General features: G+C 39.9%; 1 protein-coding gene and 1 long non-coding RNA gene across 7 annotated transcripts in view; one reads left to right on the top strand and one right to left on the bottom strand.

Moving 5' to 3' along the window:
• LOC307165198 (inactive rhomboid protein 2-like) overlaps positions 1 to 25915 on the top strand; it is a 211471-nt gene that overhangs the window by 33884 nt on the left and 151672 nt on the right. For all 4 annotated transcript variants that reach the window (XM_079882586.1, XM_079882585.1, XM_079882587.1 and 1 more), the window contains 3 exons: positions 479 to 618; positions 21070 to 21200; positions 22664 to 22847. In XM_079882586.1, the coding sequence (XP_079738712.1) occupies positions 499 to 618; positions 21070 to 21200; positions 22664 to 22847 (435 nt within the window). In that variant the 5' untranslated portion in view covers positions 479 to 498. The remainder of the gene's footprint in view (positions 1 to 478; positions 619 to 21069; positions 21201 to 22663; positions 22848 to 25915) is intronic.
• On the bottom strand, positions 10800 to 14584 carry LOC307165208. 3 transcript variants are annotated; one of them, XR_013822439.1, is made up of 8 exons: positions 13429 to 13774; positions 13279 to 13339; positions 12400 to 12518; positions 12001 to 12280; positions 11707 to 11767; positions 11458 to 11551; positions 11249 to 11367; positions 10800 to 11145 (listed from the first exon to the last, which is right to left on the bottom strand). It is a non-coding gene; the product is annotated as an uncharacterized lncRNA (long non-coding RNA). The 3 variants fall into 3 exon arrangements; XR_013822441.1 differs by having other exon boundaries at positions 10810 to 11145; positions 11707 to 11837; positions 13429 to 13755; XR_013822440.1 differs by having other exon boundaries at positions 10801 to 11145; positions 11707 to 11837; positions 13279 to 14584.

Here is a 25915-nt window from a genome sequence, read left to right on the forward strand (position 1 = left end):
GGTTTTAGTGTAGCACTGCGGGGCTACTTCCCCGACAACTTTATTTCAGCCTTGCGGCTCGAGGTCCAAGGCTATTGGCACCACCCGGCACGTTGTTAGACTTAGCTTGCTCTGGCTCGACAATGGAAAATCACTATAGATTGTGAAGGATACATCTAAATTAACATCAACAAAACTGACAAAGGCATCTTAGTAAATGGGATTTTACACAAACATTCAGATTAGTCTTGATGCTCTTCTATATACTGCCTAGTTTTTTAATCTGCATGGGTTCATAATAAAGATGACTATTTTTCAGTAATATCATTAAAGTTAATGTTTATGTAGAAATATCATTACAAGTGGTGCATATAAGATTTCTGGTCTCAATTTCGATTTGTTTTAAAACCTAAATGTCATATTCATTATTATTTTTTATAAATATGATTGTGCTTCCTTACTGTGTTGTTCGCCATTTAACTGAATTTTTTTTTAATAGACCTGAAAATTGGAATCACAATGTCATCTGAGGAAGAGGAGGCCTCAAACAGTAACAGTGGTCAATCAGAAAGTAAGCTGAAGAGCAAGAAGCCACCCAGTCTGATGATTGCAATTCCCAAACCTGAGTCTGACAAAAAGGTATGAGTCTAAAATAAAGGCTTGTGTGAAAAAAAAAAAAAAAAAAAAATCTGTTCAGCTGCAGCATGTCTCACACAGAATGGATGTGAGACATGCTCATGGATCTTAGGTTTACAGTGCTGGTCAGAATCATTTGCCCCCTTGGTAAAGATGGCTGTAAAAAAAAAAAAACCCTTTTCGTCAGCAAACACTTAATATGGGTTTGGTTCATACAGGGCTAAAAAAGTACCCCATGTGTAAAATGAAAAAATCTGCTGTATCTTTAATGCTGTGGGCCTAATTTTCTGCCAGAGGTCCTGGACATCCTGTTCAGATACATGGCATCATGGATTCGATCAAATACCAACAGATAAAAAATCTAAACCTGACAACCTCTGCTAGTAATCTTATAACGGGCCATGTTTGGATCTTCCAACAGGACAGTGATCCAAAAACAAACATCAAAATCAAAACAAAAATGGGTCACTGAGTACAAAACCAAGCATCTGCAATGGCCATCCCAGTCCCTGACCTGAACCCTATAGAAAATGAGTGGGCTGAACTGAAGAGAAGCACCAACATGGATCTGGGAATCTGAAGGATCTGGAGAGATTCTGTATGGAGGAATGGTCTCTGATCTCTTGTCAGGTGTTCTCCAAACTCATTGGGCATTATAGGAGAAAACTCAGAGCTGCTATCTTGGAAAAAGGAGGTTTCAAAAATTATTTTATGTGATTTTTTTCCCCCCCCACTTTCAATTATTTTACTTCAATTAAAGGTTAGCATTTTGCAATTTAAAAAAAAAAATATATATCAAAAGGATTAACAATGCAGATTTATTTTTTACAGCCATCTTTGATCATATTTACCAAGGGGGCAAATTATTCTGACCAGCACTGTATGTGTATTGTATATTTGCATTTTGATCATCAGTTGTGACTCGTGAGTTTTGTGTTGTTTGAGTTTTGAAAAATAATAATAATAATAATAATACATTTTATTTGTAACGCACTTTACATCAATTCAATGACCTCAAAGTGCTACAATGCACATAAAACAACAAACTATATACTTTAAGCTTTAAAACTAGCATAAAAGGAAAACAGAGACATAAAAATAGCACTTTTAGCCATAGGCTTTTTTAAAAAGATGGGTTTTAAGTCCTTTTTTAAAAGAGTCAACAGTCTGTGGGGCCCTTAGATGGACAGGGAGAGCATTCCACAGACTGGGTGAAGCTGAACAGAAGGCGCGATCGCCCATAGTTCGAAGCCTTGTCCTCGGAGGCTGGAGGAGGTAGGCCTGTCCAGAGCGGAGATGGCGTGAGGAGGAAAGGGGGGTGATGAGTTGTTTGAGATATAAAGGGGCAGTGCCATGGAGGCACTGGTGGGTCAGAAGGGAAACTTTGAATTCAATCCTGTACTGGACAGGAAGCCAGTGGAGGGATTTTAGGATGGGTGTGATGTGGTGGTACTTCCGCACCCCCATCAGGATCCTGGCAGCACAGTTCTGAATGTATTGCAACTGCTGGATGTTCTTACTTGGGATCCCGATGAGGAGTGCGTTGCAATAGCCCAGCCTGGAGGATACAAAGGCGTGGACAAGTTTTTCTGCATCAGGGAGAGTGAGTATGGGGCGAAGTTTTGCAATATTCCTGAGGTGAAAGAAGGAGGTTTTGCAAAGCTGTTTAATGTAGGCCTCATAGGTCAAGTGAGGATCCATTCTAACACCAAAGTTTGTGACTGAGGATGAAAGATGGATGTCGTGGCCGGAGAAGGTGATGCTGGTGATGGTGGATGACCGGGTCTGGTGTGGAGTGCCAACAAGAATGGCTTCCGTTTTTGAGCTGTTGAGTTGCAGAAAGTTAGCCGTCATCCACGCCTTTATTTCTTCCAGGCAGGTAGAAATTGTGGAAAGGGCTGCAGAGGGGTTTGGGTTTGTTTTAATGTAGAGTTGAGTGTCATCAGCGTAGCAATGGAAAGATATTCCATGCCGGCTGATGACATGACCAAGGGGGAGCATGTACAGTGTGAAGAGGGTGGGGCCAAGGACTGATCCTTGAGGGACACCACAAGTGACAGAGTGTGTGTCCGATTTAGCACCACCCAGGGAGACATACTCTGTTCTGTCCATGAGATATGATGTAAACCAAGCCAAGGTAATATCAGAGAGTCCAATAGAGGAGTGGAGGCGGTGTAGAAGGATATGGTGGTCCACGGTGTCAAATGCTGCAGTGAGGTCAAGAAGGATGAGAAGTGATGGAGATCCAGCATCAGCCGTCATCAGTAGGTCATTAGTGACCCTGACCAAGGCAGTTTCTGTACTGTGGCCAGAGCGAAAACCAGACTGGAACTTCTCATAAAGACTGTTAGTTATGAGGTGGTTGTGGAGTTGGTCGGAAACTACCTTTTCCAACACCTTTGACAGGAAAGGGAGGTTGGAGATGGGGCGGTAGTTTGCAGGTACTTCAGGGTCAAGGCTGGGCTTTTTGAGTAGTGGCTTGATGACCGCTTTTTTCAGAGACGTGGGGACATGGCCGGACCGAAGAGACTGATTGATGATATTGGTGATCATGGGACTTATTGCAGAAGAGTGAGTTTTTATCAGGGCTGAGGGAAATGGGTCCAGTTCACAGGTGGATGGCTTCATCTTCCTTAGCAGGACTTCAATCTCATGCTGAGTGATATCCGTGAAACAGCAGAGGAGCTGGGTAGTCCCAGATTGAGGGTCAGTGGATATTACTGGGGGGGTAGAAAAACTAGGGAGAAGAGGGGGGGAAGGCGGGGAAGCAGATACAGCGGGGGGGCTGGAGAGAAGGGAGCGTATCTTTTCTACTTTTGTTTTAAAGAATCGGATGAAGCCGTTGCACCGCTCCTGCATATTATCTAAGTGTAGGGGAGTCTGGGGTTTGAGGAGATGATTTATAGTTGAGAAAAGTTGCTTCGAGTTTCCAGGGCTATTGTTGATTATGTGAGAGTAGAACCGGGACCGTGTGTCACTGAGGGACTTGCTGTAGGCCTTCTGATGTTCCCGGTAGGCTAGCTTGTGAACAGCAAGTCCTGAGTCCTTGAAACGCCGTTCGAGGACACGCCCTGTTCTCTTTTGTAGCCGCAGCTCCCTGGTGTACCAGGGGGCTGAGCATGTGAAGGTGACGGTTCTGGACTTGACTGGGGCATGGCGGTCCAGAAGTGAGCTGAGTGATGAATTGTAGAGATCCACAGATTTAGTGACTGAAAGGGGGTTTGCAGCAGAGAGATGGCGGAGGTCAGTAGTCAGGGTGACTGGGTTGATATTTTTAAGGTTCCTAAAACTGATTTTTCTGCTGGGCTTACTGATGGGGAACAGAGTGGGTAGCTCACATGTGATGGCCTTATGGTCTGACACGCCCAGATCGTGCACCGAGAGATTGGTGATGAAGGTAGAGTTGGTGATCAACAAATCAAGAGTGTGGCCTCTGGAGTGTGTTGGGACATTGACATGTTGGGTGAAACTGAGACTGTCAAGAAGATTATTGAATTCAGCTACAGAATAGGAAGGAGGGTCGTTTACATGGATATTAAAATCACCAAGTATGATGATATTCCCTGGGGTTGTGTAAAGTGTGGTGAGAAGATCATGCATCTCGGAAATGAAAGCTGGGTTCGGTTTGGGAGGCCGGTAAATCAGGAGCATTGTAGTGGAAAGTGGCGGTTTACATTTGAATGCAAGGCATTCAAAAGAGGAATGGACAGGCAGGGACAGGGAGGACAACTCAAAGTCTACCCGGTGCACAACGGCAAGGCCACCACCTCGGCCAGTGGTGCGGGCCTTGCTGAGGTAGGTGTAGCCAGGGGGACAGGCTTCATTGAGACTAGAGTAAACTTCTGGTTGTTGCCAGGTTTCAACTAGGCACATGAAGTGTATCTGCTCGTTGATTATATGGTCATGAATAAAAGATGCCTTGTTGTTGAGGGATTGTGCATTTAAAAATTCAATTTTGACAGGGGGTGCTGGATTTGTGATAGCAGAGTGTCTCTGTAGAGGCCGGAGTAGGCTGTGATCCACTCTGCGTTTTCTGCCCTGCTTGGAATGAAATAGCCTCTTGGTGGCAGCGCTCTGATGACGTGTCAGTTGTGCGACGGGCGTCCAGATCGACGGAATGCACCGCTCACGCTGCTGGTGGTAAACAAAGCATCTGCGTGTACTCCGGTGGGCATAACGGGAGCGATGCAAAATTCTGAGTTTATTTATAATGGGGATGTTAAGTCCAGGAGTGAAAGCAGGGTTGAGTTTGTGGAGTTGTGAAGAGGAATAACTGAATGCCATGCCAAACAAGGACGAATGCAACGCAGCCTCGCAAGCCGCTGGCCGACAAGGCAGCCTGTCTGCCGATAGCCTGCTTATGCGTGCCAGCGCCGTGCACGAGTTCCACAGACGGAAAACAGTCAGACACAGGAGGACAGCCCAGATCATGGACCAGCCGCCAGGAAAACCTCTCACGGTGGACTCCAGTCAAGTTCATGGAAGTTTGTGGAAACGGTGATACAGGGATTTTCAGGTTGGTCAAACTTTGATTGGTATAACAATCCAAATGACTCCAAATCAAGTTCGTGGAAACGGTGAAAGAGGGCTTTTCAGGTTGGTCAAACTTTGATTGGTATAACATAATCCAAATGAGGGCTCTAGTCCCAGTGAGCAGCGGCAGCGGCAGCCAAACGCGCCAGCGTACACCTTCTGTCAGCCATGTTCCATAAAGGTTCTGATATTAGTGCAAAAATGATTGTAAAAAAAACTGTAAATGCTTTCTGAAAATAATGCACACATAGCTGAAATGATTTTACAAATGCGTGATTTACTAACAAAACTAAAGCATGATAAATATTTCAAGAAAGCTTAATGAAAATAATGACTATTATTTAGTCATTTAAGGATTAATGACTGGAGTCACACGACAGCTTGTGTGACTGAAGAGGAACATGTTTTTTCTTATACATTTAAAAACATACAAGAACGTTTTGATTATTAATGTGTACTGACACAAACTGAAACTTACCTACATTTTCAATGAAAAACTGTGAAAACAGCATTTTAGGAAACAGTGTTAGCAAAAAAGGGGCCTGAGGACTTAAATGCTCAACTTAAAGAATGAATAGATTAGTGCAGCAGATTAATGGCATATTTCGAGAGAATCGTTCAAATTGGTATAGAAGCATGAAATTTGGCACAGATACTCTCTAAGGGTCACTCTTTGGGAAAAAGGCGTTGGCCATCCAAAAATTCAACATGGCGGCCATTTTTTCAAGATGGCCGCTATTTCTGTCAAATGCTCATTATGTCAATCGTTCAAACAGTGATGTAGGCATAACATTTTGTGAAAATACTCTCTTCAGAATGTTTTTTTTGGAAAACGGTGCTTGTCCCTCAAAAATTCAAGATGGCAACCATTTTTCAAGATGGCCGCCATTTTTCAAGATGGCCGCCATTTTTCAAGATGGCCGCCATTTTTCTTGAATCCTTAAATTTTTTTTTTCAAATGGTGATGCTATCATGAAATTTGGTACAAATATTCTTAAAGGAACATTATCATGGAAAAAGATGTGTGCCACTCAAAAATTCAAGATGGCGACCATTTTCAAGATGGCCACCATTTCTGTCAGAGCTCAATTTAATGTGTTAAGGAAGGTTTTGTTTAATAGAGTGAACGTCATTACACAACCAGGGCACACTGGTGACTTCACTGCTGTGGAACTCAGCATGGGATTCAGTGTCAGCTGATCTAGTTTTACTTTCACTGTAGTTCTTGACTAGTAGTAATAGTATAGCTAAGTTTAGTGTCCCAAATGCTTTCTAACAGCCCCTCATCAATTAGCTAGTAATAGATGTTTTTAGATAGCCGCACCTGAATTGACAGGTTGTGCCAGCGTGGGAGAGCCGAGCCAAGGGTAAGCGGGGCAATACATGACTTGTTCATGTATGCTTACCTGGAAGGTGTACAGATCACACGGGACTTAAATGGCACTGGATGAATGATCGGGCTAGGTGTAGGTGACCCGTACCTAGTTGTATCCCATACCTGAATGTGTACTATGTCTATGATTGAGGTGGTAAAATGATAACCCCTCGGCCTTAACCCTCTGGGGACCAAGCTGTTTTTGGGGTCCTTGAGATGTTCTGACATGCCTTGATATTTGTGCTTTTTTCAGTTATTTATAAACATGTTAATGGCAAAGGTGTAAATTCACTCTATATAGCACAAACAGGGCTACCATAATATGCGAGCAACGTGTATGTAGATGTTTGTATTTTTAAGAGAATAATGTTTATGCGTGGTTATTGGAAAAAAGTAAAATGAAAGTTGCTGATTTAAGAACACAAAACACATATTAAATATGTGTCCACAAGACTTTTGACTAATTGATGTTGTCCCTTTGAGTTCTAGCTTCAAAATTATGTGAAAATCATCCTGCCTAATTGTTCACATAAAACACTACATTGATTTAAACATTGTAAAACAGTTTTTTTGTCAGAAGAGGTTTATGCGTGGGAGTGGTAATGGGTCATCAATATTAATGAGATTCAGACCAGGGGTGTGACATAGACGCTCCCCCAAGTGCTAATGGGCCATCAAGTGAGGCAGCCTGAACAAAGAATGAGGAGATTCAAATGTTTTGTTTTTCAATCTGTTTTATTGTAATTTTGTAAAAACAAAAGTAAAGGCAGGTATCTCACAGTAAATGCTTATGCCCCGTTGATGCGAGCTCTAAGCAAATCAAATGTGACCAAAATAAATCAGTCGGCTATAAACAAAGCAATTGTGAGCGATAAATAAACAAAAGTAAAGGCAGGAAGCTCAGAGTCTGTGGAACCATATCAATGTCAGTCTCTGTTTTCCATGACAGAGTGGACTCCTTGTTGCTCGTCTGAATGTTTGTCTTGGCCCTCTTTGCCACATTCCTATAAAAATAATAATATTAATAAAGGTTAATAAAGGTTGATCAAAGTACTATCAGCATGTCAGGGCAGGGCAATCAGCATGTTGATAAAACAAAAAATATATAAGCTCTTTTATATTAACATTACCAATCAATAATTGTAATATTGTGCATGTATAACACATTTTTTGCAAAGCCACAGTAGTAGGTAAAAAAATAGTAGATAAATATGTACTTACTCTTTTTGATTTCCATTGCTCCGTGTCCTGCGAGTTGCAGTGGAAGGCGAGAGTGAACAAGCTACATTCCTTTTAAAAAAAGTTGAAAACTATTTTTATCATATATTTTACAGAGTACTATTACAGCACATGCATAACTGATGGACATTTAGCAATGCTGATAAAGCAACACAATATAAGCTCTTTTATATTAACATTACCAATCAATAATTGTTATATTGTGCATGCATAACAACACATTTGTTGCAAAGCCACACAGGCACATATAGGCTACATTTGTATCATCACTAAGTATATAAACAAAATGTAACTAACATCTGTAAAATAGTAGGTAAATATGTACTTACTCTTTTTGATTTTTGTTGCTGCGTGTCCTCGTTGCAGTGGAAGGCGAGAGTGAACAAGCTACATTCCTTTTAAAAAAAGTTACAAAACATGTAACATCAACCAATCTCCAAAAATAAATAATAAAGTCATACAGGCTCATATTATTAACACTAAGTATAAACAAAATTGAACTAACATCTGTAAAATAGTGGGTAAATATGTACTTACTCTTTCTGATTTCTGACTGTGTTGCTAAGCGCACTCCGAGTTGCAGGCGGAGGTAGTGATGAAGCTACATTCCTTTTAAAAAAGTTGAAGAATATTATTACATAAATATAACTATAGTAGCATTAGTCTATAATGAATAACTGATGTAAATAATTTTAGACGCGTGCAATAAGCCTATATGCGTGTCAATGGGCCATTACCGGAGAGGCACACCGCAAACATTAGCCTAACACATTTGTGCACTTCATTAACTGGGTATATTTACACATTTCAGCACATTTACACACATTTACAACTGATATTTGCGAGCATGCATCGTTAATGATAATGAGGCAGCATTTATATAGTCAAAATATAATCTAAACACCTACTAGGCCTACTTTCTAAAATAATTTCTAAATTCTATCTTTCATACATAATGATCTAAACATATCATTTAGGCTACACATACAAATACAAATTTCCTAACCAAGGGGTGTAGCATATGTATACAAAAAAACAAAACAAAACATTTTTGACGTTGAAATGGTACGAGATATTAAATTCATGGTATAGATATGCACTTTCATTAAATCGTGTTGAATATAGGTAGATATCAAATGCCAATACTCTGGATGGCAAGTCCACCCAGTATAATATGTAAGCTCATGTTTTGAATAGCTTGTCAACTAATGCAAGTAAGAATAAATACTTACTCATCCGAAATTCTATCCACGGCTGCATCAAGTCGCTCTTCAAAATACAAACGGTCGTCATCAGAGTAGTCGCGCTTCTCTTCTGATGAAAATCTGGACTCTTCGTCGCTAGTATCCAGGACGAACTGAAGGGCTTCCGCACCGGTGTACCGTGTCATCTTCCCAACGCGCAGGTGACGAAATGATGAAACTTGAAGCGTTTAATGCATTTGCTTGGGGGCGTTTACCTGTTTTGCATAGATGGCTTAGCACATTATCTTGTGAATAGCGCGCTCCGTGAGTAGGCGTGAACGAATTAAAGTCAATGAGCTCGTAATGAGCTCGACTGGAATCGCTCTCTTTTTATACAGATTACAGAAGCTGATAATATTTGTTTTTTATATAAATGACTTCATTTAAAAGATGCGATCTCAAGCTTTATGCCCGTGGGTCTGTTTGCCTGTTTGACTGAATTTTCGCGGAGTTATAGATCATTTTCGAACGCGTTTCAAATGGGAGTTTACTGACAGAGAGAAGGCAGAAATCGCATCATGTTAAAGTTTCTTTATTTGTCAAAAAGCAAAACACTTTATTTTTATTGTGAGTATACAGAAAAAAAATAGAAACTGAACAGGATCGATTGATGTATAACACGAAAATTAAAGATCAAAATTAACAGAGCATTTTGTGTTTATTTTTCATTGCTAAAAAAAAAAACGAGCAAAACGCGCCGGCACGTTTTTGGTCCCCAGAGGGTTAATCAGACAACAAACCTCCAAAATGGCAAATGAAAATCCCATGTCAGCCAAGAGGCCAACTGATTGGATGAAATGTTGTCTTTGTCAGACAGACACAAAGGAACCCCTCCAATCACCACCTACCCATCGTTTCTCAACATGATGGCTATAAAATGATTGCCACCAACATTCCACTCTTTCACAAGATGAACAAAATGCCAATGACCCTGGACTTGGAACGACTGGATGAAGGTGGTGGTATAGAAGCTACTTTGAGAAGGAACCAAGCGAAGTATCACTACAATTGTTGACTTCGGTTCAACAACACAAAGTTACTTCGTGCCCAGAAGCAACAATCCGATGCTCAATGTAGTGAGACAGATGAAGGCCAAACAAAGCATCGCAGAACCATGATGCAGAAAAGTCTAGATGATCAGGTTTGCTTTTTTTGTGATAACATATCTCCTGAATTTGACCTACATCAGGTAATGACACTGCAACTGAATGACAGACTACATGAATGTGCACAAACACTGAATGATGCTAAATTATTGTCTCAACTAAGTGGTGCTGATGCCATTGCACAGGAGCTGAAATACTATCATTCACTGCATGAAAATTGGGATTTCCGACCCCGTAAACGGCCGCAAATCTCCCTAATTTTCGGCAGTTAACGACAATTTACAGCCTGTGAACGTCGCGTTCGTCTGTGCCGAATATTGTCGGAAACGAACCATGACGTATGCAGAGCGCTCGCGCCGGAGGTGTGAATGGCTCTAATTACCATATGAATAGCAGCTCCCGCCAGAGAAAGGCTTGAATTTCCTCACTCACTATTGGTTGAACCCACGTGGTTTAAACAAGAAAAATCACTCGTGATTGGTTGGCAGATCTGTTACTATTGGTCACCCTCGCTCATTATAAATTCAAAAAATTATAATATTCATATAAATTATATATAAATTATTTTTTTATATTCATAATATGCTATTCTGTGGTATATTCATGTCATTGTTAACCTATCGACTACTACACTATTACCATCAAGGACATGAATTTATAAAGGAAAGGAAAATTTGCCAGGGACATGCTGTTTATTCAAAGAAAGAGCTTTATTAGCACAAACACAAAACAATACACCTATGTACAAAGCATAGATCATCTGCACACACAACATATTGGAAGCTCAGTGTCTGTTTTCATCTTCGGAGCTGTAGGTGACTAGCGGCGCTATCTCTGAATTCGATCCACTTTGAAAACGTCTGTGGTGCGTTGTCCTGTATTTAGGAGTCGCCTCTAATCTCGACTGCAGCGTAGCACAGAGCTCTGTGAGCTCCTGGCTGGTGGTTGAACTTCATCGGACATCAGATCTATGGTGGCGCACTTCCAAATGCCCACGTCATCCTCACCTAGCACACCGTCTCGCTTCTAGCAGCTGTAAAAACAATACAGACAATCAGTACTGTGATGCACTGTGTATGGACACAAAACATCTATTAATGCACATGAAAAATAGTCACATTGACTAAAAATCTTACCCTCTTTCTTCTCGCCCGACTCCGAGCTGAACTCTTCACAGCTTCGGCCTGCAATGCCAGATCTGGTTGTTTGTACCTGAAGCTCCTGCGTGCTGTCTCGTAGTATGTCTTACAGGCAGCTGGAAAACAATTAAATGAGAGTGATATGAATAAAAACAACACAAGTCACAGTAAAATGAAACAAGGAGAAAGCAGTAAAAGTTACTTACAATGTCGTCATGATCAGCGTCATGAAAATCTGGACTTGCAGACATGGCTCTGAGTAAATGTGAGGTTACGCCCTCGTTATGAGGCGAGGTTACTCTGTGGAAACATGTATGATTAAGATCGTAAACTATAACGGATCTATTTTCAAGAGAATGAAAGAATATTCTTTGAATCTTACCTTTAAAATGTTTGTAAGTTTATATGAAAGTAAAAAAATAAAAGAATGTAAGATTCTTTTTTTATTTTTTTACCTTGATCCAGTTCGTAGCGCCCACAATTTGTCTCAGAGTTGTGAAGATGGCATACTGCTTCCTGTAAATTACAGGATTATTTACATTAAACAAATAATAGCCATCAGCCATCATTATGAGGTGATGTTACTCTGTGGAAACAAAATGTATGATTAAGATCAGTATCTATAACGGATCTATTTTCTTATACAAGAGAATGAAAGCATATTCTTTGAATCTTACCTTTAAAATGTTTGTAAGCTTTTATGAAAGTAAAAAAAAATAAAAGAATGTAAGATTCTTTTTTTTTTTTACCTTGCTCCAGTTCGTAGCGCCCACAATTTGTCTCAGAGTTGAGAAGATGGCATACTGCTTCCTGTAAATTACAGGATTATTTACAAGTCGCCTCTAATCTCGACTGCAGCGTGGTACAGAGCTCGGTGAGCTCCTGGCTGCGAAAGGACGGAGGTCGCACAATCCATCCAGACATCCCGCCGACGATGCCGTCTTCCTCATCAGACATCAGGTCTATGGTAGCACACTTCCGAAGGCCCACTTCATCCTCAGCTAGCACACTCTGTCTCGCTTCTAGCAGCTGTAAAAACCAATAAAGATAATCAATACTGCGCAATACACTGCGTATGGACAACACACATCTATTAATGCACCTGAAAAATAGTCACATTGAGCAAAAACTAATCTAATAAATCGTACCGTCTTTCTTATCGCTCGACTCCGAGCTGAATTCACCACAGCTTCCGCCTGCAATGCAAGATCTGGTTGTTTGTACCTGAAGCTCCTGCGCACTGTCGTGTAATATGTCTTAAAGGCAGCTGAAAAACAATTAATTGAGAGTGATATTAATAAGAACAACATAAGTCACAGTAAAATTAATAAGAACAACATAAGTCACAGTAATATTAAAAAATAAAGGAGAAAAAATGCAACCGGGTGAAATTCAAGAAATACACACCGGAAGCAAACTATGCTTTTTGAAATTGGGGTTTTATTCTGACTGCTGTTTAAAATAAGTGACAGCGGTCAATGGAAGCACAATTAAACACATAAAAGTCTGATTAAGAAAAAAGTTTGCCTTGTTCGAAGAGATTTCACAAGAAAAAAAAATAGATTTCACTAGTTAAACAAAAAAAAAAAAAAAAAAAGAAATTGTAGAAACAGTTTACAGTAAATTTGAAGATGACAATCAAATGTCACAAAAAGCTTAACCAGTGGATCAATGCCCAAATCCACAGAATACTTAACTCAATTCAAACTGAAATGCAGTGTAATACATTGCAACTGGTCAGATTGAAATTGATTTCTCCAAACCAAAATACGTTACAATTAAATATGATAACACAAACTGGAATACGGCAGTGGCTGAGGTAACGTTAGGCCTAAGTTACAAGAGAAATAAAAGCACTTTAACAAAGCCACAACCCACGTTTAATCATGCCATGCGGAACCAGAAATATGCATTTAACCATTAAGTTATACTGTATAATCACAGAATATAGATTCAACTAATTAACAGATTTATCAAATAAACATGCCATCAGAAAATTTCCCCCATAAACCATGAAACGTACATACCCAATCCTTTACCGTCCGATCACCACGAGGTTCACTCGTCACACATGCGCTCCAAATAAATCTATAAACAAAAATGTACACATCAAATGTTCTTTTAACTTCGCTTCACAACTTATTTGTGCATATTAAAGATATTGGAGTAATATTTACCAAGAAAGAAGAACGTATAACACAGAATCCGCTCGATGCACGCACCGTCATGGAGCTCTCCTGAACAGTGTAAAATGGCGTCTCTGGTCGCGCGCACGCGTCCAGCACAAGTGAATAGTAGCGCGAGAAGAGAAGGATTTCTTAAAGGGGCCACACACATTTTTAATGCAAAATAGAAACGAGGTATATTTACACTACTACTAGGCCAGAAAAGTAACAAAAAAGTTACTTACACACAATATTGTCATTATCAGCATCATGTCAATTGATCTAAGTAAAAATATATGCACAGAATTGAGAAAATAGTATTTAGCCTATAGAGATAAATTGTGGCCTATCACAGGGCAAACATGTGAATGTTCACGGTACATTTTATGCAAACAACTCTAATCGTAGTTGTAACTCTATATGTACAGTAGGCATAATTCTTGTCATTGCGTGTGTGTATGCAGCATGAGTCAAATACAATCTTCTGTTTGTGTTGTATTATGCACAGTGGTTGGGCTCTAAGAGATTGTGATGCTGTTTGCATGGAATGCACATTTTACCTTTGTGGCAAAGCCTGATTGAAATTACTTGTTGAAATAAATGGTTTTGTGTCTTTTTTACATAACATTGGCTATTGCTAATGACACATAGTAACTAATCTAGCTACTTTCATTAAATATATCAATTTAAGCTAAAGTCTATAATTAGGCTTTACTGAGCCTGATCTATTAATACCAGAGATTTTCTTAGAATTAAGTAAATACCTTTTAGAAAAATGTTACCTGGGGTCTCACCGGGACACGCAAATATGAGTCGATCACCCCTATTTTATTCAAACTCCACTGGCTACCTGTCACATTCAGGATTGATTTAAAAAATTTACTATTTGTGTATAAAGCTCTTAACAAACCGGCCCCCAATATCTGACCAATCTCCTCTGCCCGTACACTCCATCTCGTACTTTGAGATCCAGTGATCACTGTGTTCTCATCGTGCCCAGATCCAGACTTAAAAAATGAGGCGACTGCACTTTTGCGACTGCAGGCCCAAAACTTTGGAACAGTCTACCCCTCTATATCAGACTAGCTCCCTCAATTTCCATCTTCAAAACATCCTTGAAAACTTATTTATTTTCTCTTGCTTTTAATACCCCTTGACTATGATACAACTATTGCCTTTTTTTTTTTTTTTTTTTTTTTTTTTTAATTGTCCTGTTTCTGCCCTGCATTTTATCTATTGCCCTGTACAGCACTTTGGTCAGCCTTGGCTGTTTTTAATTGTGCGTTATAAATAAATATTGTATTGTATTGTATTTTTTTTAGAATTAAGTTAATACCTTTTAGTCACCTGGGATAAAACTCCCCCTGCTACCCTCATTTGCATTTGTAAAGCTCACAGCAGTCTCATTTACATGTTAAAGCATTAGAGGGAGGGGGGTCATGGGGCAAGCAAGTCCCACGTCAATTTCCGACAATTTCCGACAGTTTGCAGTGTTGCCTGTAAATTGCCGTTTGCAGTCGTAAACCTGAACTTTCACGACAATCTACAGCGCCGTTAACTGTCGAAAATCCCACTTTTCATGCAGTGATTTGTGTCTCATTCATCTTTACAACAGAGAGAAACTCCACCTCAGAAGGCTTGAGAAAGAGTCACAGAGTGAAACAATTCAACCAGCCATCTTTCTTATGGCTCTTTCTGAACTGGTCACCTATATTGTTGAAACCAGTCTTAATTCTGATGGTCCTTCCGCCTTCCCTCTCGCAGATACAGTGGGGAGAACAAGTATTTGATACACTGCTGATTTTGCAGGTTTTCCCACTTACAATCTAAAACGGAATCTAAAACAAAAATCCAGAAAATTACATTGTATGATTTTTAAGTAATTAATTTGTATTTTATTGCAAGACATAAGTATTTGATACATCAGAAAAGCAGAACTTAATATTTGGTACAGAAACCTTTGTTTGCAATTACAGAGATCATACATTTCCTGTAGTTCTTGATCAGGTTTGCACACACTGCAGCAGGGATTTTGGCCCACTCCTCCATACAGACCTTCTCCAGATCCTTCAGGTTTCGGGGCTGTCGCTGGGCAATACGGACTTTCAGCTCCTCCAAAGATCTTCTATTGGGTTCAAGTCTGGAGACTGGCTAGGCCACTCCAGGACCTTGAGATGCTTCATACGGAGCCACTCCTTAGTTGCCCTGGCTGTGTGTTTCGGGTCGTTGTCCTGCTGGAAGACCCAGGCACGACCCATCCTCAATGCTCTTACTAAGGGAAGGAGGTTGTTGGCCAAGATCTCGCAATACATGGCCCCATCCATCCTCCCCTCAATACGGTGCAGTCGGCCTGTCCCCTTTGCAGAAAAGCATCCCCAAAGAATGATGTTTCCACCTCCATACTTCACGGTTGGGATGGTGTTCTTGGGGTTGTACTCATCCTTCTTCTTCCTCCAAACACGGCGAGTGGAGTTTAGACCAAAAAGCTCTATTTTTGTCTCATCAGACCACATGACCTTCTCCCATTCCTCCTCTGGATCATCCAGATGGTCATTGGCAAACTTCAGACGGGCCTGGACATGCTTCGGCTTGAGCAGGGGGACCTTGCGTGCACTGCAGGATTTTAATCCATGACGGCGTAGTGTGTTACTAATAGGGATCGACCGATATGGATTTTTTAGTGCCGATGCCGATACCGATTTTTTTTCATCAGCCTTAGCCGATGACCGATACGGGCTGCCGATTTTCTTGGGCCGATATTTGGAGCCGATACTGCTTTTGCTCACTCAGTTTACATCATAAAAATTACACATATATAATATATAATGATAACGACTGTTACAAGTCTCAATTAAGAAAGGAACATTTATTGAACTTAAAAAAAAAAACAATATTTGACAAATATTAAAAACGTGAGGTAGAACAAGTAAAAAAAAAGTTCAGTGCTGAAAATACTGAAAAACATTTAAGCATAATTCAAATTCTGAAAATAAATTCTGAAAATAAATATTTAAGCATAATAAATAAAAAATTTGACTGAAACATGTTATTCTGTGTAGTTGTCTGATATATGTAATCGTGATCTCCATTTTAAACAAAACAAAAACGATTTTAAACCAAATAGATTCTAAGTTTATTATGAATTAGGGATCGCGTCTAAAACGTGTGGAAAGCACGGCCGCGCCGCTTCTACAAGCGGTTGCGTCTGTTGTTGCTATGCAACCACGAACTGCTCTCTCCATGATGACGAGGAAGTAAGGATTAATTTATTTCTAGCCCTTTACAACTACATATATTTATGGAGATGAGAAATAAAAACCCGCCCTGTCCAGCTATGATCCGTTGTTCGGCCGAGCTTTCGATGTTGTCATGGAAAGGTCAGTTGTTTTTTTGTCACATGACCTGCGTGCGCTTGCGGCATTCTGAAAAGTTTAGATGTTTTCATCTCACCACGGCATAGGAGCGCCTGGACAAACGAGCGCGCTGCATCGCATCGTGTCGCAACCGCGTCTCTTCTTTTATGAGCACACGTCCAAACCTCAGCCAGGTGGTCTCTGAATAAAACTCCCACAAATATAACGGAATCACCGAACAACGTCGGCATTATTTAATCCTATGACCAGTGTTCGTAACAGCTGCCGTATGCATATGGATAGCCTCAAACTTAGCTATTTGCAGCTCCCTAAATACAATGACAAGTAGTTTTATAGATGAGGCATTTGCGTTTTCCATTTGGACCCACAAATTTGCTTAGCTATAGTTGCACGCACATATAGAGCAACGTGTTTCCACTTTCAAAGTGTATTTCAGCTAAGTCAAACAGTTAAAAAGATGCTTTGAAATTTTAAAACTAACCGTTGTCTTGAAGAGGCTTCCAGCACTCTGCTAGTGTGGGAGGGGCAGTGCATGGGCTGCACGTGAACTGCAGCTCTCCAGCAACACAGAGCTGCCTGTGGACGCCTGTCTGTAATTAATGCCGGGAAAAAAACTATCGGCTAACACAGCAGCCGCGTATCGGCCGATGCCGATACACGTCAAACCCGCAAATATCGGCCCGATTTATCGCCCGACCGATATATCGGTCGATCACTAGTTACTAATGGTTTTCTTTGAGACTGTCGTCCCTGCTCTCTTCAGGTCATTGACCAGGTTCTGCCGTGTAGTTTTGGGCTGATCCCTCACCTTCCTCATGATCATTGATGCCCCACGAGGTGAGATTTTGCATTGTGCCCCAGATGGAGGGAGATTGACCGTCATCTTGAACTTCTTCCATTTTCTAATAATTGCGCCAACAGTTGTTGCCTTCTCACCAAGCTGCTTGCCTATTGTCCTGTAGCCCATCCCAGCCTTAAGCAGGTCTACAATTTTATCCCTGATGTACTTACAAAGCTCTCTGGTCTTGGCCATTGTGGAGAGGTTAGAGTCTGTTTGATTGAGTGTGTGTACAGGTATACAGGTAACGAGTTCAAACAGGTGCCGTTAATATGGGTAATGAGTGGAGAACCGGAGGGCTTCTTAAAGAAAAACTAACAGGTCTGTGAGAGTCGGAATTCTTACTGGTTGGTAGGTGATCAAATACTGATGTCATGCAATAAAATGCAAATTAATTATTTAAAAATCATACAATGTGATTTTCTGGATTTCCGTCTCTCACAGTTGAAGTGTACCTATGATAAAAATTACAGACCTCTACATACTTTGTAAGTAGGAAAACCTTCAAAATCAGCAGTGTATCCAATACTTGTTCTCCCCACTGTATGTGCAACCTGTACCAGCAGCGTATCCTTTTTTCTAACAGTGGCCCTTCCTCTCTGTGGACTACACCTTGCCGTGGTGGAGAGGCTTGTGTATGAACTCCATTGAACCTGAGAGCTATGCCGGCGGGGATTTTATATCCCTGGCAAGTTTAACTAAGCTGGACAGGTCAAAGAAGAGGAGGCAGACAAAGCAGACATTATAACTATTTGACAGAAATGGTGGCCATCTTGAAAATGGTGGCCATCCTGAATTTTTGAGTGGCACATACCTTTTTCCAAGAGAGTGTTCCTTGAAGAGTATTTCTGCCTAATTGTATGCTTGCATCACCATTTTAACAATTTAAATAATTAAGGCGAGACACTACGGGTGAATAGGGTAAAAATTATAACTAGCAGATATCACCATGAAACTTTCCCAGTTGATTACCTACATTAAGATGAGAAAAAAATGTATTAAAAGTTTTCTGTAATTTAATGTTTAAATATGCAAATTAGGCAATATCTAATTAAATATGCGCTAATTTGTATATATTTAAAAAAACGAAATCTGAGTATTGGATAAAGCCAGATTAAAAATTATTTTTTCATTGTGTTCACATATTAGATGGGGAAAAAATACAGAGGCATTTATGGATATCTACTTTTGTTATCCTGTAAATCATAATATACTGTCAATAGCCTTAAAGGGATAGTTCACTTTGAAATTAATTTTTGATATGTTTTAGCTTACCTCAAGGGCATCCAACATGTAGGTGTCTTTGTTTCCGCAGTAGTTTCAATTTTGATATTTTTAGGTCAAACCGTTCTTGTCTGTCAGTCATATAATGCAGGTCGATGGTCACTGTCTCAAAACACAAGCACAGAGTCCAAATTAAAACAATTCCCCATCGTCCAAATGAAACAATTCCCCATCATAAGTACACATTGATGGCCTAAGACACGAAACGAGCGGTTTGTGTGAGAAAACGAACAGTAGCCTATTTATATCGTTGTTATCTCTTGAAAACAGCACACGTCCAAATGATCTGACGGAGCGGGCGGGTATAGATGTATACATAGATGTCGCCTTGGCTACGGTTTCGTTCCAATGAACTGCAGTAGCGAAGGCGACATCTAGTGTATACATCTATACCCGCATAGATATATACACTAGATGTCGCTTGGCTACGGTTTCGTTCCAATGAACTGCAGTAGCCAAGGCGACATCTATGTATACATCTATACCTGCCCGCGCCGTCAGATCATTTGGACGTGTGCCGTTTTCAAGAGATAACAACGATATAAATACTGTTCGTTTTCTCACACAAACCGCTCGTTTCGTGTCTTAGGCCATCAATGTGTACTTATGATGGGGAATTGTTTCATTTGGACGATGGGGAATTGTTTTAATTTGGACTCTGTGCTTGTGTTTTGAGACAGTGACCATCGACCTGCATTATATGACTGACAGACAAGAACGGTTTGACCTAAAAATATCAAAATTGAAACTACTGCGGAAACAAAGACACCTACATGTTGGATGCCCTTGAGGTAAGCTAAAACATATCAAAAATTAATTTCAAAGTGAACTATCCCTTTAAAAAATGATTTTCGCCATGTTTTTTGGAATAAAATGTTATATAAATCAGGCTAGGAATAATATATTTACAGATCCCTCTGTAAATGTCTTCATAATATAACTAGGTACAAGACTGGAAAGATTGGTGTATATAGGTGCTACTGAAGTGGAGATTTCAGACTTGGAGTATGAGAGAAAGGTCATTTTGAGAAAACGGGCTTTAAAGATTTATCATCAGCCAATGAGATTGCGCATTCAGCCCTTTTACTTTCACGATTGGTTGCTGATAAAAAGGAAATGACCATATTTGGATCCGACAGCATTGTACAGTGAAGAGAGAGCTTTCCAGTGGTGCCTGTGATGACAGAGAGCAGACAGAGATTGCGGATCGGCGGGAGGATTTACAATGACAACTTTTGTTGAATTTACGCGAAATCTACAGACGCAAACAGACAAAGTGTAGTAAAATAAAGAACTAAATGTGTATTTCGGACTTTTTTTCACCACAGTCTGAAAGCAGACATGTTATTGAAGACAAATATCCAAAAATCTCAAAATTGACCAGTAAAAAAAACAAACAATGTTTTTGCCTGCCATGTCTCACCTTAATATTCGACAGGAACAGTGGCCATCTTTAAAAATGGCGGCCATCTTGGATTTTTTGAGGGACAAGCTTTTTCTATTAACATGTCCTTTAGAGAGTATATTTGTATAAAATTGTATGCTTGGATCACTGTTTGAATAATTGATATAATAAGCATTGAATAGCAATGGCGGCCATTTTGAAAAATGGCCGCCATATTGAATTTTTGAGTGGCCAACGCCTTTTTCCAAAATAGTGGCCCTTAGAGAGTATCTGTGCCAAATTTCATGCTTCTATACCAAAGTGAACGATTTTTTTACTAATCTGCTGCACTAAGATATAGATTAATAAAGAAAATATATATTCAATGGTGTTTATCAATATATTAATGAAATAAGGCATTAGATTAAATATGTTATTTAAAAGGGTTAAATAAAAAAGCTGGTTGATTAGATAAAACTTTCTTTTAGTTGCTGAACACTAAAAAGTTAAGAAAGGTAGATTTTAAAAAATATGTATTTTCTTCTTTCTGCATGCCCACAGACCATTCACAGCTTTTTAGTACTTCTTGAATGTAAAATGGCGGAAGCTGATGAAAATTGTCAGCATCTTGTGCATATCAGGGCTGCTGACTTTTATTAGTTCAATAGTCTTTAAGAGATATCCAAGTGTTTTGTTTAAAGTTGACCGAGGCAATACAGCTATACTGCTCTAACTGAGTTTTAACTGCATGAGAGTATTTGTGTGGTTTATAGTCCCTGCAGCCATCTTTAAAGAAGAGTGTGAGTCTACAGCAGTCAAGTGAAGTATTATCGGACAGCAGTCCATCTACAAGGGACAGAAGAACGCTCAGGAGGCAAACATCACTCTCTCAGAGCATACGCAGGTAAACTTATTGTAACTATCACAGATGAATGCGTGGATAAAGAAATAATTAATCATTTTCTTTATTGATCTCAAGTGGAAATTCAGGTCTCTATAGCTGCCAGATAATGGATGGATGGATGGATGGATGGATGGATGGATGGATGGATGGATGGATGGATGGATGGATGGAGATAGCAAGACAGACAGACAGACAGACAGACAGACAGACAGACAGACAGACAGACAGACCGATCTCTGGTGATTTATCCTTAATAAACATATTTATACCGAACATTTTATATCACACCTCTCCATTATATGAGGGTTTTTATCTTATTTTCACTTTAAATAAAATGCCACCATTTTCACTTTTCTACTGTCCAAGTGACCATTCGGAAAGAAAACTTGATGGAAGCCTACTGTTGCTATAGTAAGGAATGCAACTTTAATGTGTAAATACAACCTCAGATGAACAACAACACATGAAATATTACACAGTGTCATAGTTTATTAAACAAAAACTAGGCCAAAATGGAGAAGCCATGTGCGACAACCTAAGCACACCCTTACTGCTTCCATAGGAATTAAGAGGGTAAGTAGCAGTCAGGCGCTGCTAATCAAATGCCTTTGATTAATTGATCATCAGCAAGTGTGACTAACTCTATAAAAGCAGAAGTTTTGGCGGTTTGCTGGGCTAGAGCATTCAGGTGTGATCTTCAGCAATGATCTTAGAGAAGCAATTGCTGCCCATCAATCTAGGAAGGGTTACAGGAACATTTCTAAACAATTTGAATGTTACTCGAGTAATCACTCTACATGAGGAAGATTATTCACAAGTGGAAAACATTCAAGACGGTTGCCAATCTTCCTAGGAGTGGTCGTCCCACAAAATTCACCCCAAGGTCAGACCACGCACTGCTCAGAGAAACAGCCAAAAACCCAAGAACTACACCTCAGACTCTACAGACCTCAGTTAACATGTTAAATGTTAAATTTCATGACCGAACAAATAGAAAAAAATTGGACAAGTATGGCATGAAGGGTTGCCAGGAGAAACCCTCTTCTCTATAAAAAAAAAAAAGGCAGCACAGCTTAGGTTTGCAAAGTTGCATCTGAACAAATCACAAGACTTCTGGAACACTGTCCTTTGGATGTGTGACCAGTAATGTGATTTTTTTTTTTGTTATTGTTCTCCCACCCACTCCTGTCCCACCCACTTTTTAAAACAAAGTTACGCCACTTTTGTGATCATATATCTTATGATTTTCTTTGGAATTCAGTTGTACCTTTTGACACCAATGTTTATTGCAGTAAACTGATTCACCCCAACTATCTGTGAAGATTCAAGATCAACCTGAGTGTAAAGGCACATTGTATTTGAAAAGATACTTTTTAGATTTTAATTGTATCACATAATCCCAGTCGAGCCAATGGTGATTGGACCGTGATCATTTGTTTTCTTTATTTTATTTCTAAACACAGGGGTACAGCTCAGTGGTTTGGAGTGGGCAGTGGTGGTGAATCCAAGCAGCAGGAATGGCACAGGAAGAGCCTCCGGCACTGCAGTCAGAGATATGGCAAACTGAAGCCCCAGTATTGTGAGCAGAATGAGGCAGCCAGCCTGGACTATGGCCTGGAGTCACCTGTGGCCCCCAGAATGGCAAAGGTATCATACATGTACACATTTTTACTGCAATTTAATTTTTGTAGTTAAAGGGGCATTCCACCCATTTGAACATTGTTTTTTATTTAAAGTGGGTCATATATGTAGTCGAAATGTAAAATAAATTTTGAATTTGGTGCCTTCGTGACCGAGGAAAGACAAAAAATAACTTCAGGACGCATTTGTATGAAAGACAACAACTCCCACAATGCACCACATTACACAGCTCCGCAAGCCACTCCCACTAATCCAGAAAGCGCATATCTGCTTATAAGAGAAATCACTCTTCCGTCTACAAGGCTAGCTACCACCAGAGCTTGAAATTCATTTCACACAAAATGTCTAGTTAGTTGGCGAACTCATTAGTGCATTACTCCTCGTTTGTATTTCTTTCGAAAAGGTGAATTATTGCATGGTACCTGGATGTTCAGTCAGAACATATGCGGTGCGAAACTAGGATAGTTCACAACACAAACGTCCGTGTCCTCGTCTGATTCAGAGATTTCGTCCAGGAGAAATTGTCATCGTTGAAATTCTTTGCCGCAGACGGACTCTATCTCTGTGTTCGTAGCGGTTCGTAGTTGCATAGTGAGATCACCGGCGCCACCAGTCCGCCCTAACTCGAGCCAGTCCGGGCTCCTCGTCCGCGGCAGGCAGGTCTTCTGCCTCGGCTGCTCTTCGCTATAATGCGGCTTGTAAAGGTAGCCACAAACACCTGATTCAAGCATCAGACTTCCGAAATCCTCTTCTTCTATATCATATTGAGCACTCTCCTCCGCTATTGTCATAACTTTACATCTGTCTCCACAGCGCCTGTTAGCTTAGCTTCAAACAAGATGGAGGATATTGCTTTCAGTTTCAGAGAGTAAAGTCCCACCCACTGATCTGTAATAGGTCTGTAGCGTGAGCGGGTCCCGTCCCCTGGGAAAGATGAGGAACGAGTGTCTGTAGTCTCAACAGAAATCCCCCCCTCTTACACTTCCTCCTACAATGACGCAAAATGACGATTTTTGCGTCATTGTAGGAGGAAGTGTAAGAGGTAAATAACGGATTTCTCCCGTCTCAGGGGAAAATGAGAGAGTGTTGCACGACCATTCAATAGTATGACTGGGTTTCTAACAATGCAAAGCTTAATGCAAATGGGTGGAGTGTCCCTTTAATGTAAAACAAATAGAACAATTATTTTATTTAAACAATAATTAGCATTTCTTCAAATTGTCAATTCATTTGCAATGCTAATAGACAATCTTTTGATACTCTTCTATATGTTACTAGGGTTGTCAATGAGTTAAAAACTTTTAATTATATTTCATTATGGTATGCTGATTACTGTAATTCATCGCATATATCAGTTGTTACAACCCACGTGGCTCAGGGCGGTGTAACACTAACAGGGAGGTAATCACTAACGAAGATTAAATGAATCCAAAAAGTCTTATCAGTCTGTTGATCACAGGTAATCCACAGCAACTGTCACTCAACTCCACCCTGCAAACACGCAACAAGACACGCATAAAACAGAACAAAACGCCACCTAGCACAGACAAATCCAATTTAAGAAGTAGGAGCTACACGTCACCGGGTCGTAACACAATATTTGGAATATTTTATTTTAGCTTTTGAACTGTTACATAAACAAAAGAAAACAGACAAAAATCTCACACAGCTTATTGCACAAAATAAGACAGAGATTAGTCCAAACAAAACAACCAAACGTCAAAAATAAATAAATAAATAAATAAATAAAATAAAAATACACACTATACAGTACAATGGGATGATACAGGATATCGTAAATATACGGTATAAAGCCTCACTCGAGAAGAGAATCCAACCGGTCTATTGAAGTTTCTTCCATATAGCGGAAAAAGGGTTGCCAAATTTTATTAAATATTTTACTTTTTTTTCTTAACCAGTATGTTATTTTTTCCAGTGGTACACAGTTATTAACCTCAGATAACCATAAATTTATAGGAATAACAGTATCAGATTTCCACTTAATTGTAATGCACTTCTTAGCAATTATTAGCAGACTTTCTGTGAGTCTTATGGCATAATCTTGTGTAATATTGGAATTGGTGTAATTACCCAATAAACATACTTCTGGGTCTGGTGGAAAACTTACTCCATGGATATCAGAAATAAAATGACATACTTTTTGGCAAAATCCCTGAATGAGAGGGCAAGTCCATGTGGAATGCAAAAAAGTTCCTTCCTCCACACCACATCGAAAGCAAAGAGGTGAATTTTTTTTATTAAACTTATAAAGCTTAGATGGTGTGATATACATCTGATGAAGGAAGTTAAACTGAATCATTCTATATCTAGAGTTCAAGTATGATGTAACACCATTTTGACACAGTTCACCCCATGTTTCTCCTTCAATGCTAATGTCCAAGTCTTGTTCCCATCTCACTTTAGATTTATCTAATTCAGGCAGTGGTTTATTTATCATAAGAGATTTATATATTCTAGAGATTATTTTGTGTAGCGGTTGACTTGAGTAGACATATTGCTCCAGTTGTGTTAAACTAGGTAGTTTCAGTTGGGTTTTAACTCTTAGAAAGTCTCGCAATTGCAAGTCGTAACACAATATTTGTAGTTCACAAATGAAGATAACTTAAAAAATTATTGTAACAAATTATTAAAGCATTAAATTGACATTACAGAAAGTAGAATTTATAATTAGTGATCGACCGATATATCGGTCGGCCGATAAATCGGGACGATATTTGCGGTTTTGACGTGTATCGGCATCGGCCGATACGCGGCTGCTGCGTTCGCCGATAGTTTTTTTCCCGGCATTAATTACAGACAGGCATCCGCAGGCAGCTCTGTGTTGCTGGAGACGCTGCAGTTCACGTGCAGCCCATGCACTGCCCCTCCCACACTAGCAGAGTGCTAGAAGCCTCTTCTAGGCAATGGTTAGTTTTAAAATTTCAAAGCATCTTTTTAACTGTTTGACTTAGCTGAAATACACTTTGAAAGTGGAAACACGTTGCTCTATATGTGCGTGCAACTATAGCTAAGCAAGTTTGTGGGTCCAAATGGAAAACGCGAATGCCTCATCT

The sequence above is a fragment of the Squalius cephalus genome (assembly GCF_949319135.1).
Source record: "Squalius cephalus genome assembly, chromosome: 10".
Lineage (NCBI taxonomy): Eukaryota > Metazoa > Chordata > Actinopteri > Cypriniformes > Leuciscidae > Squalius > Squalius cephalus.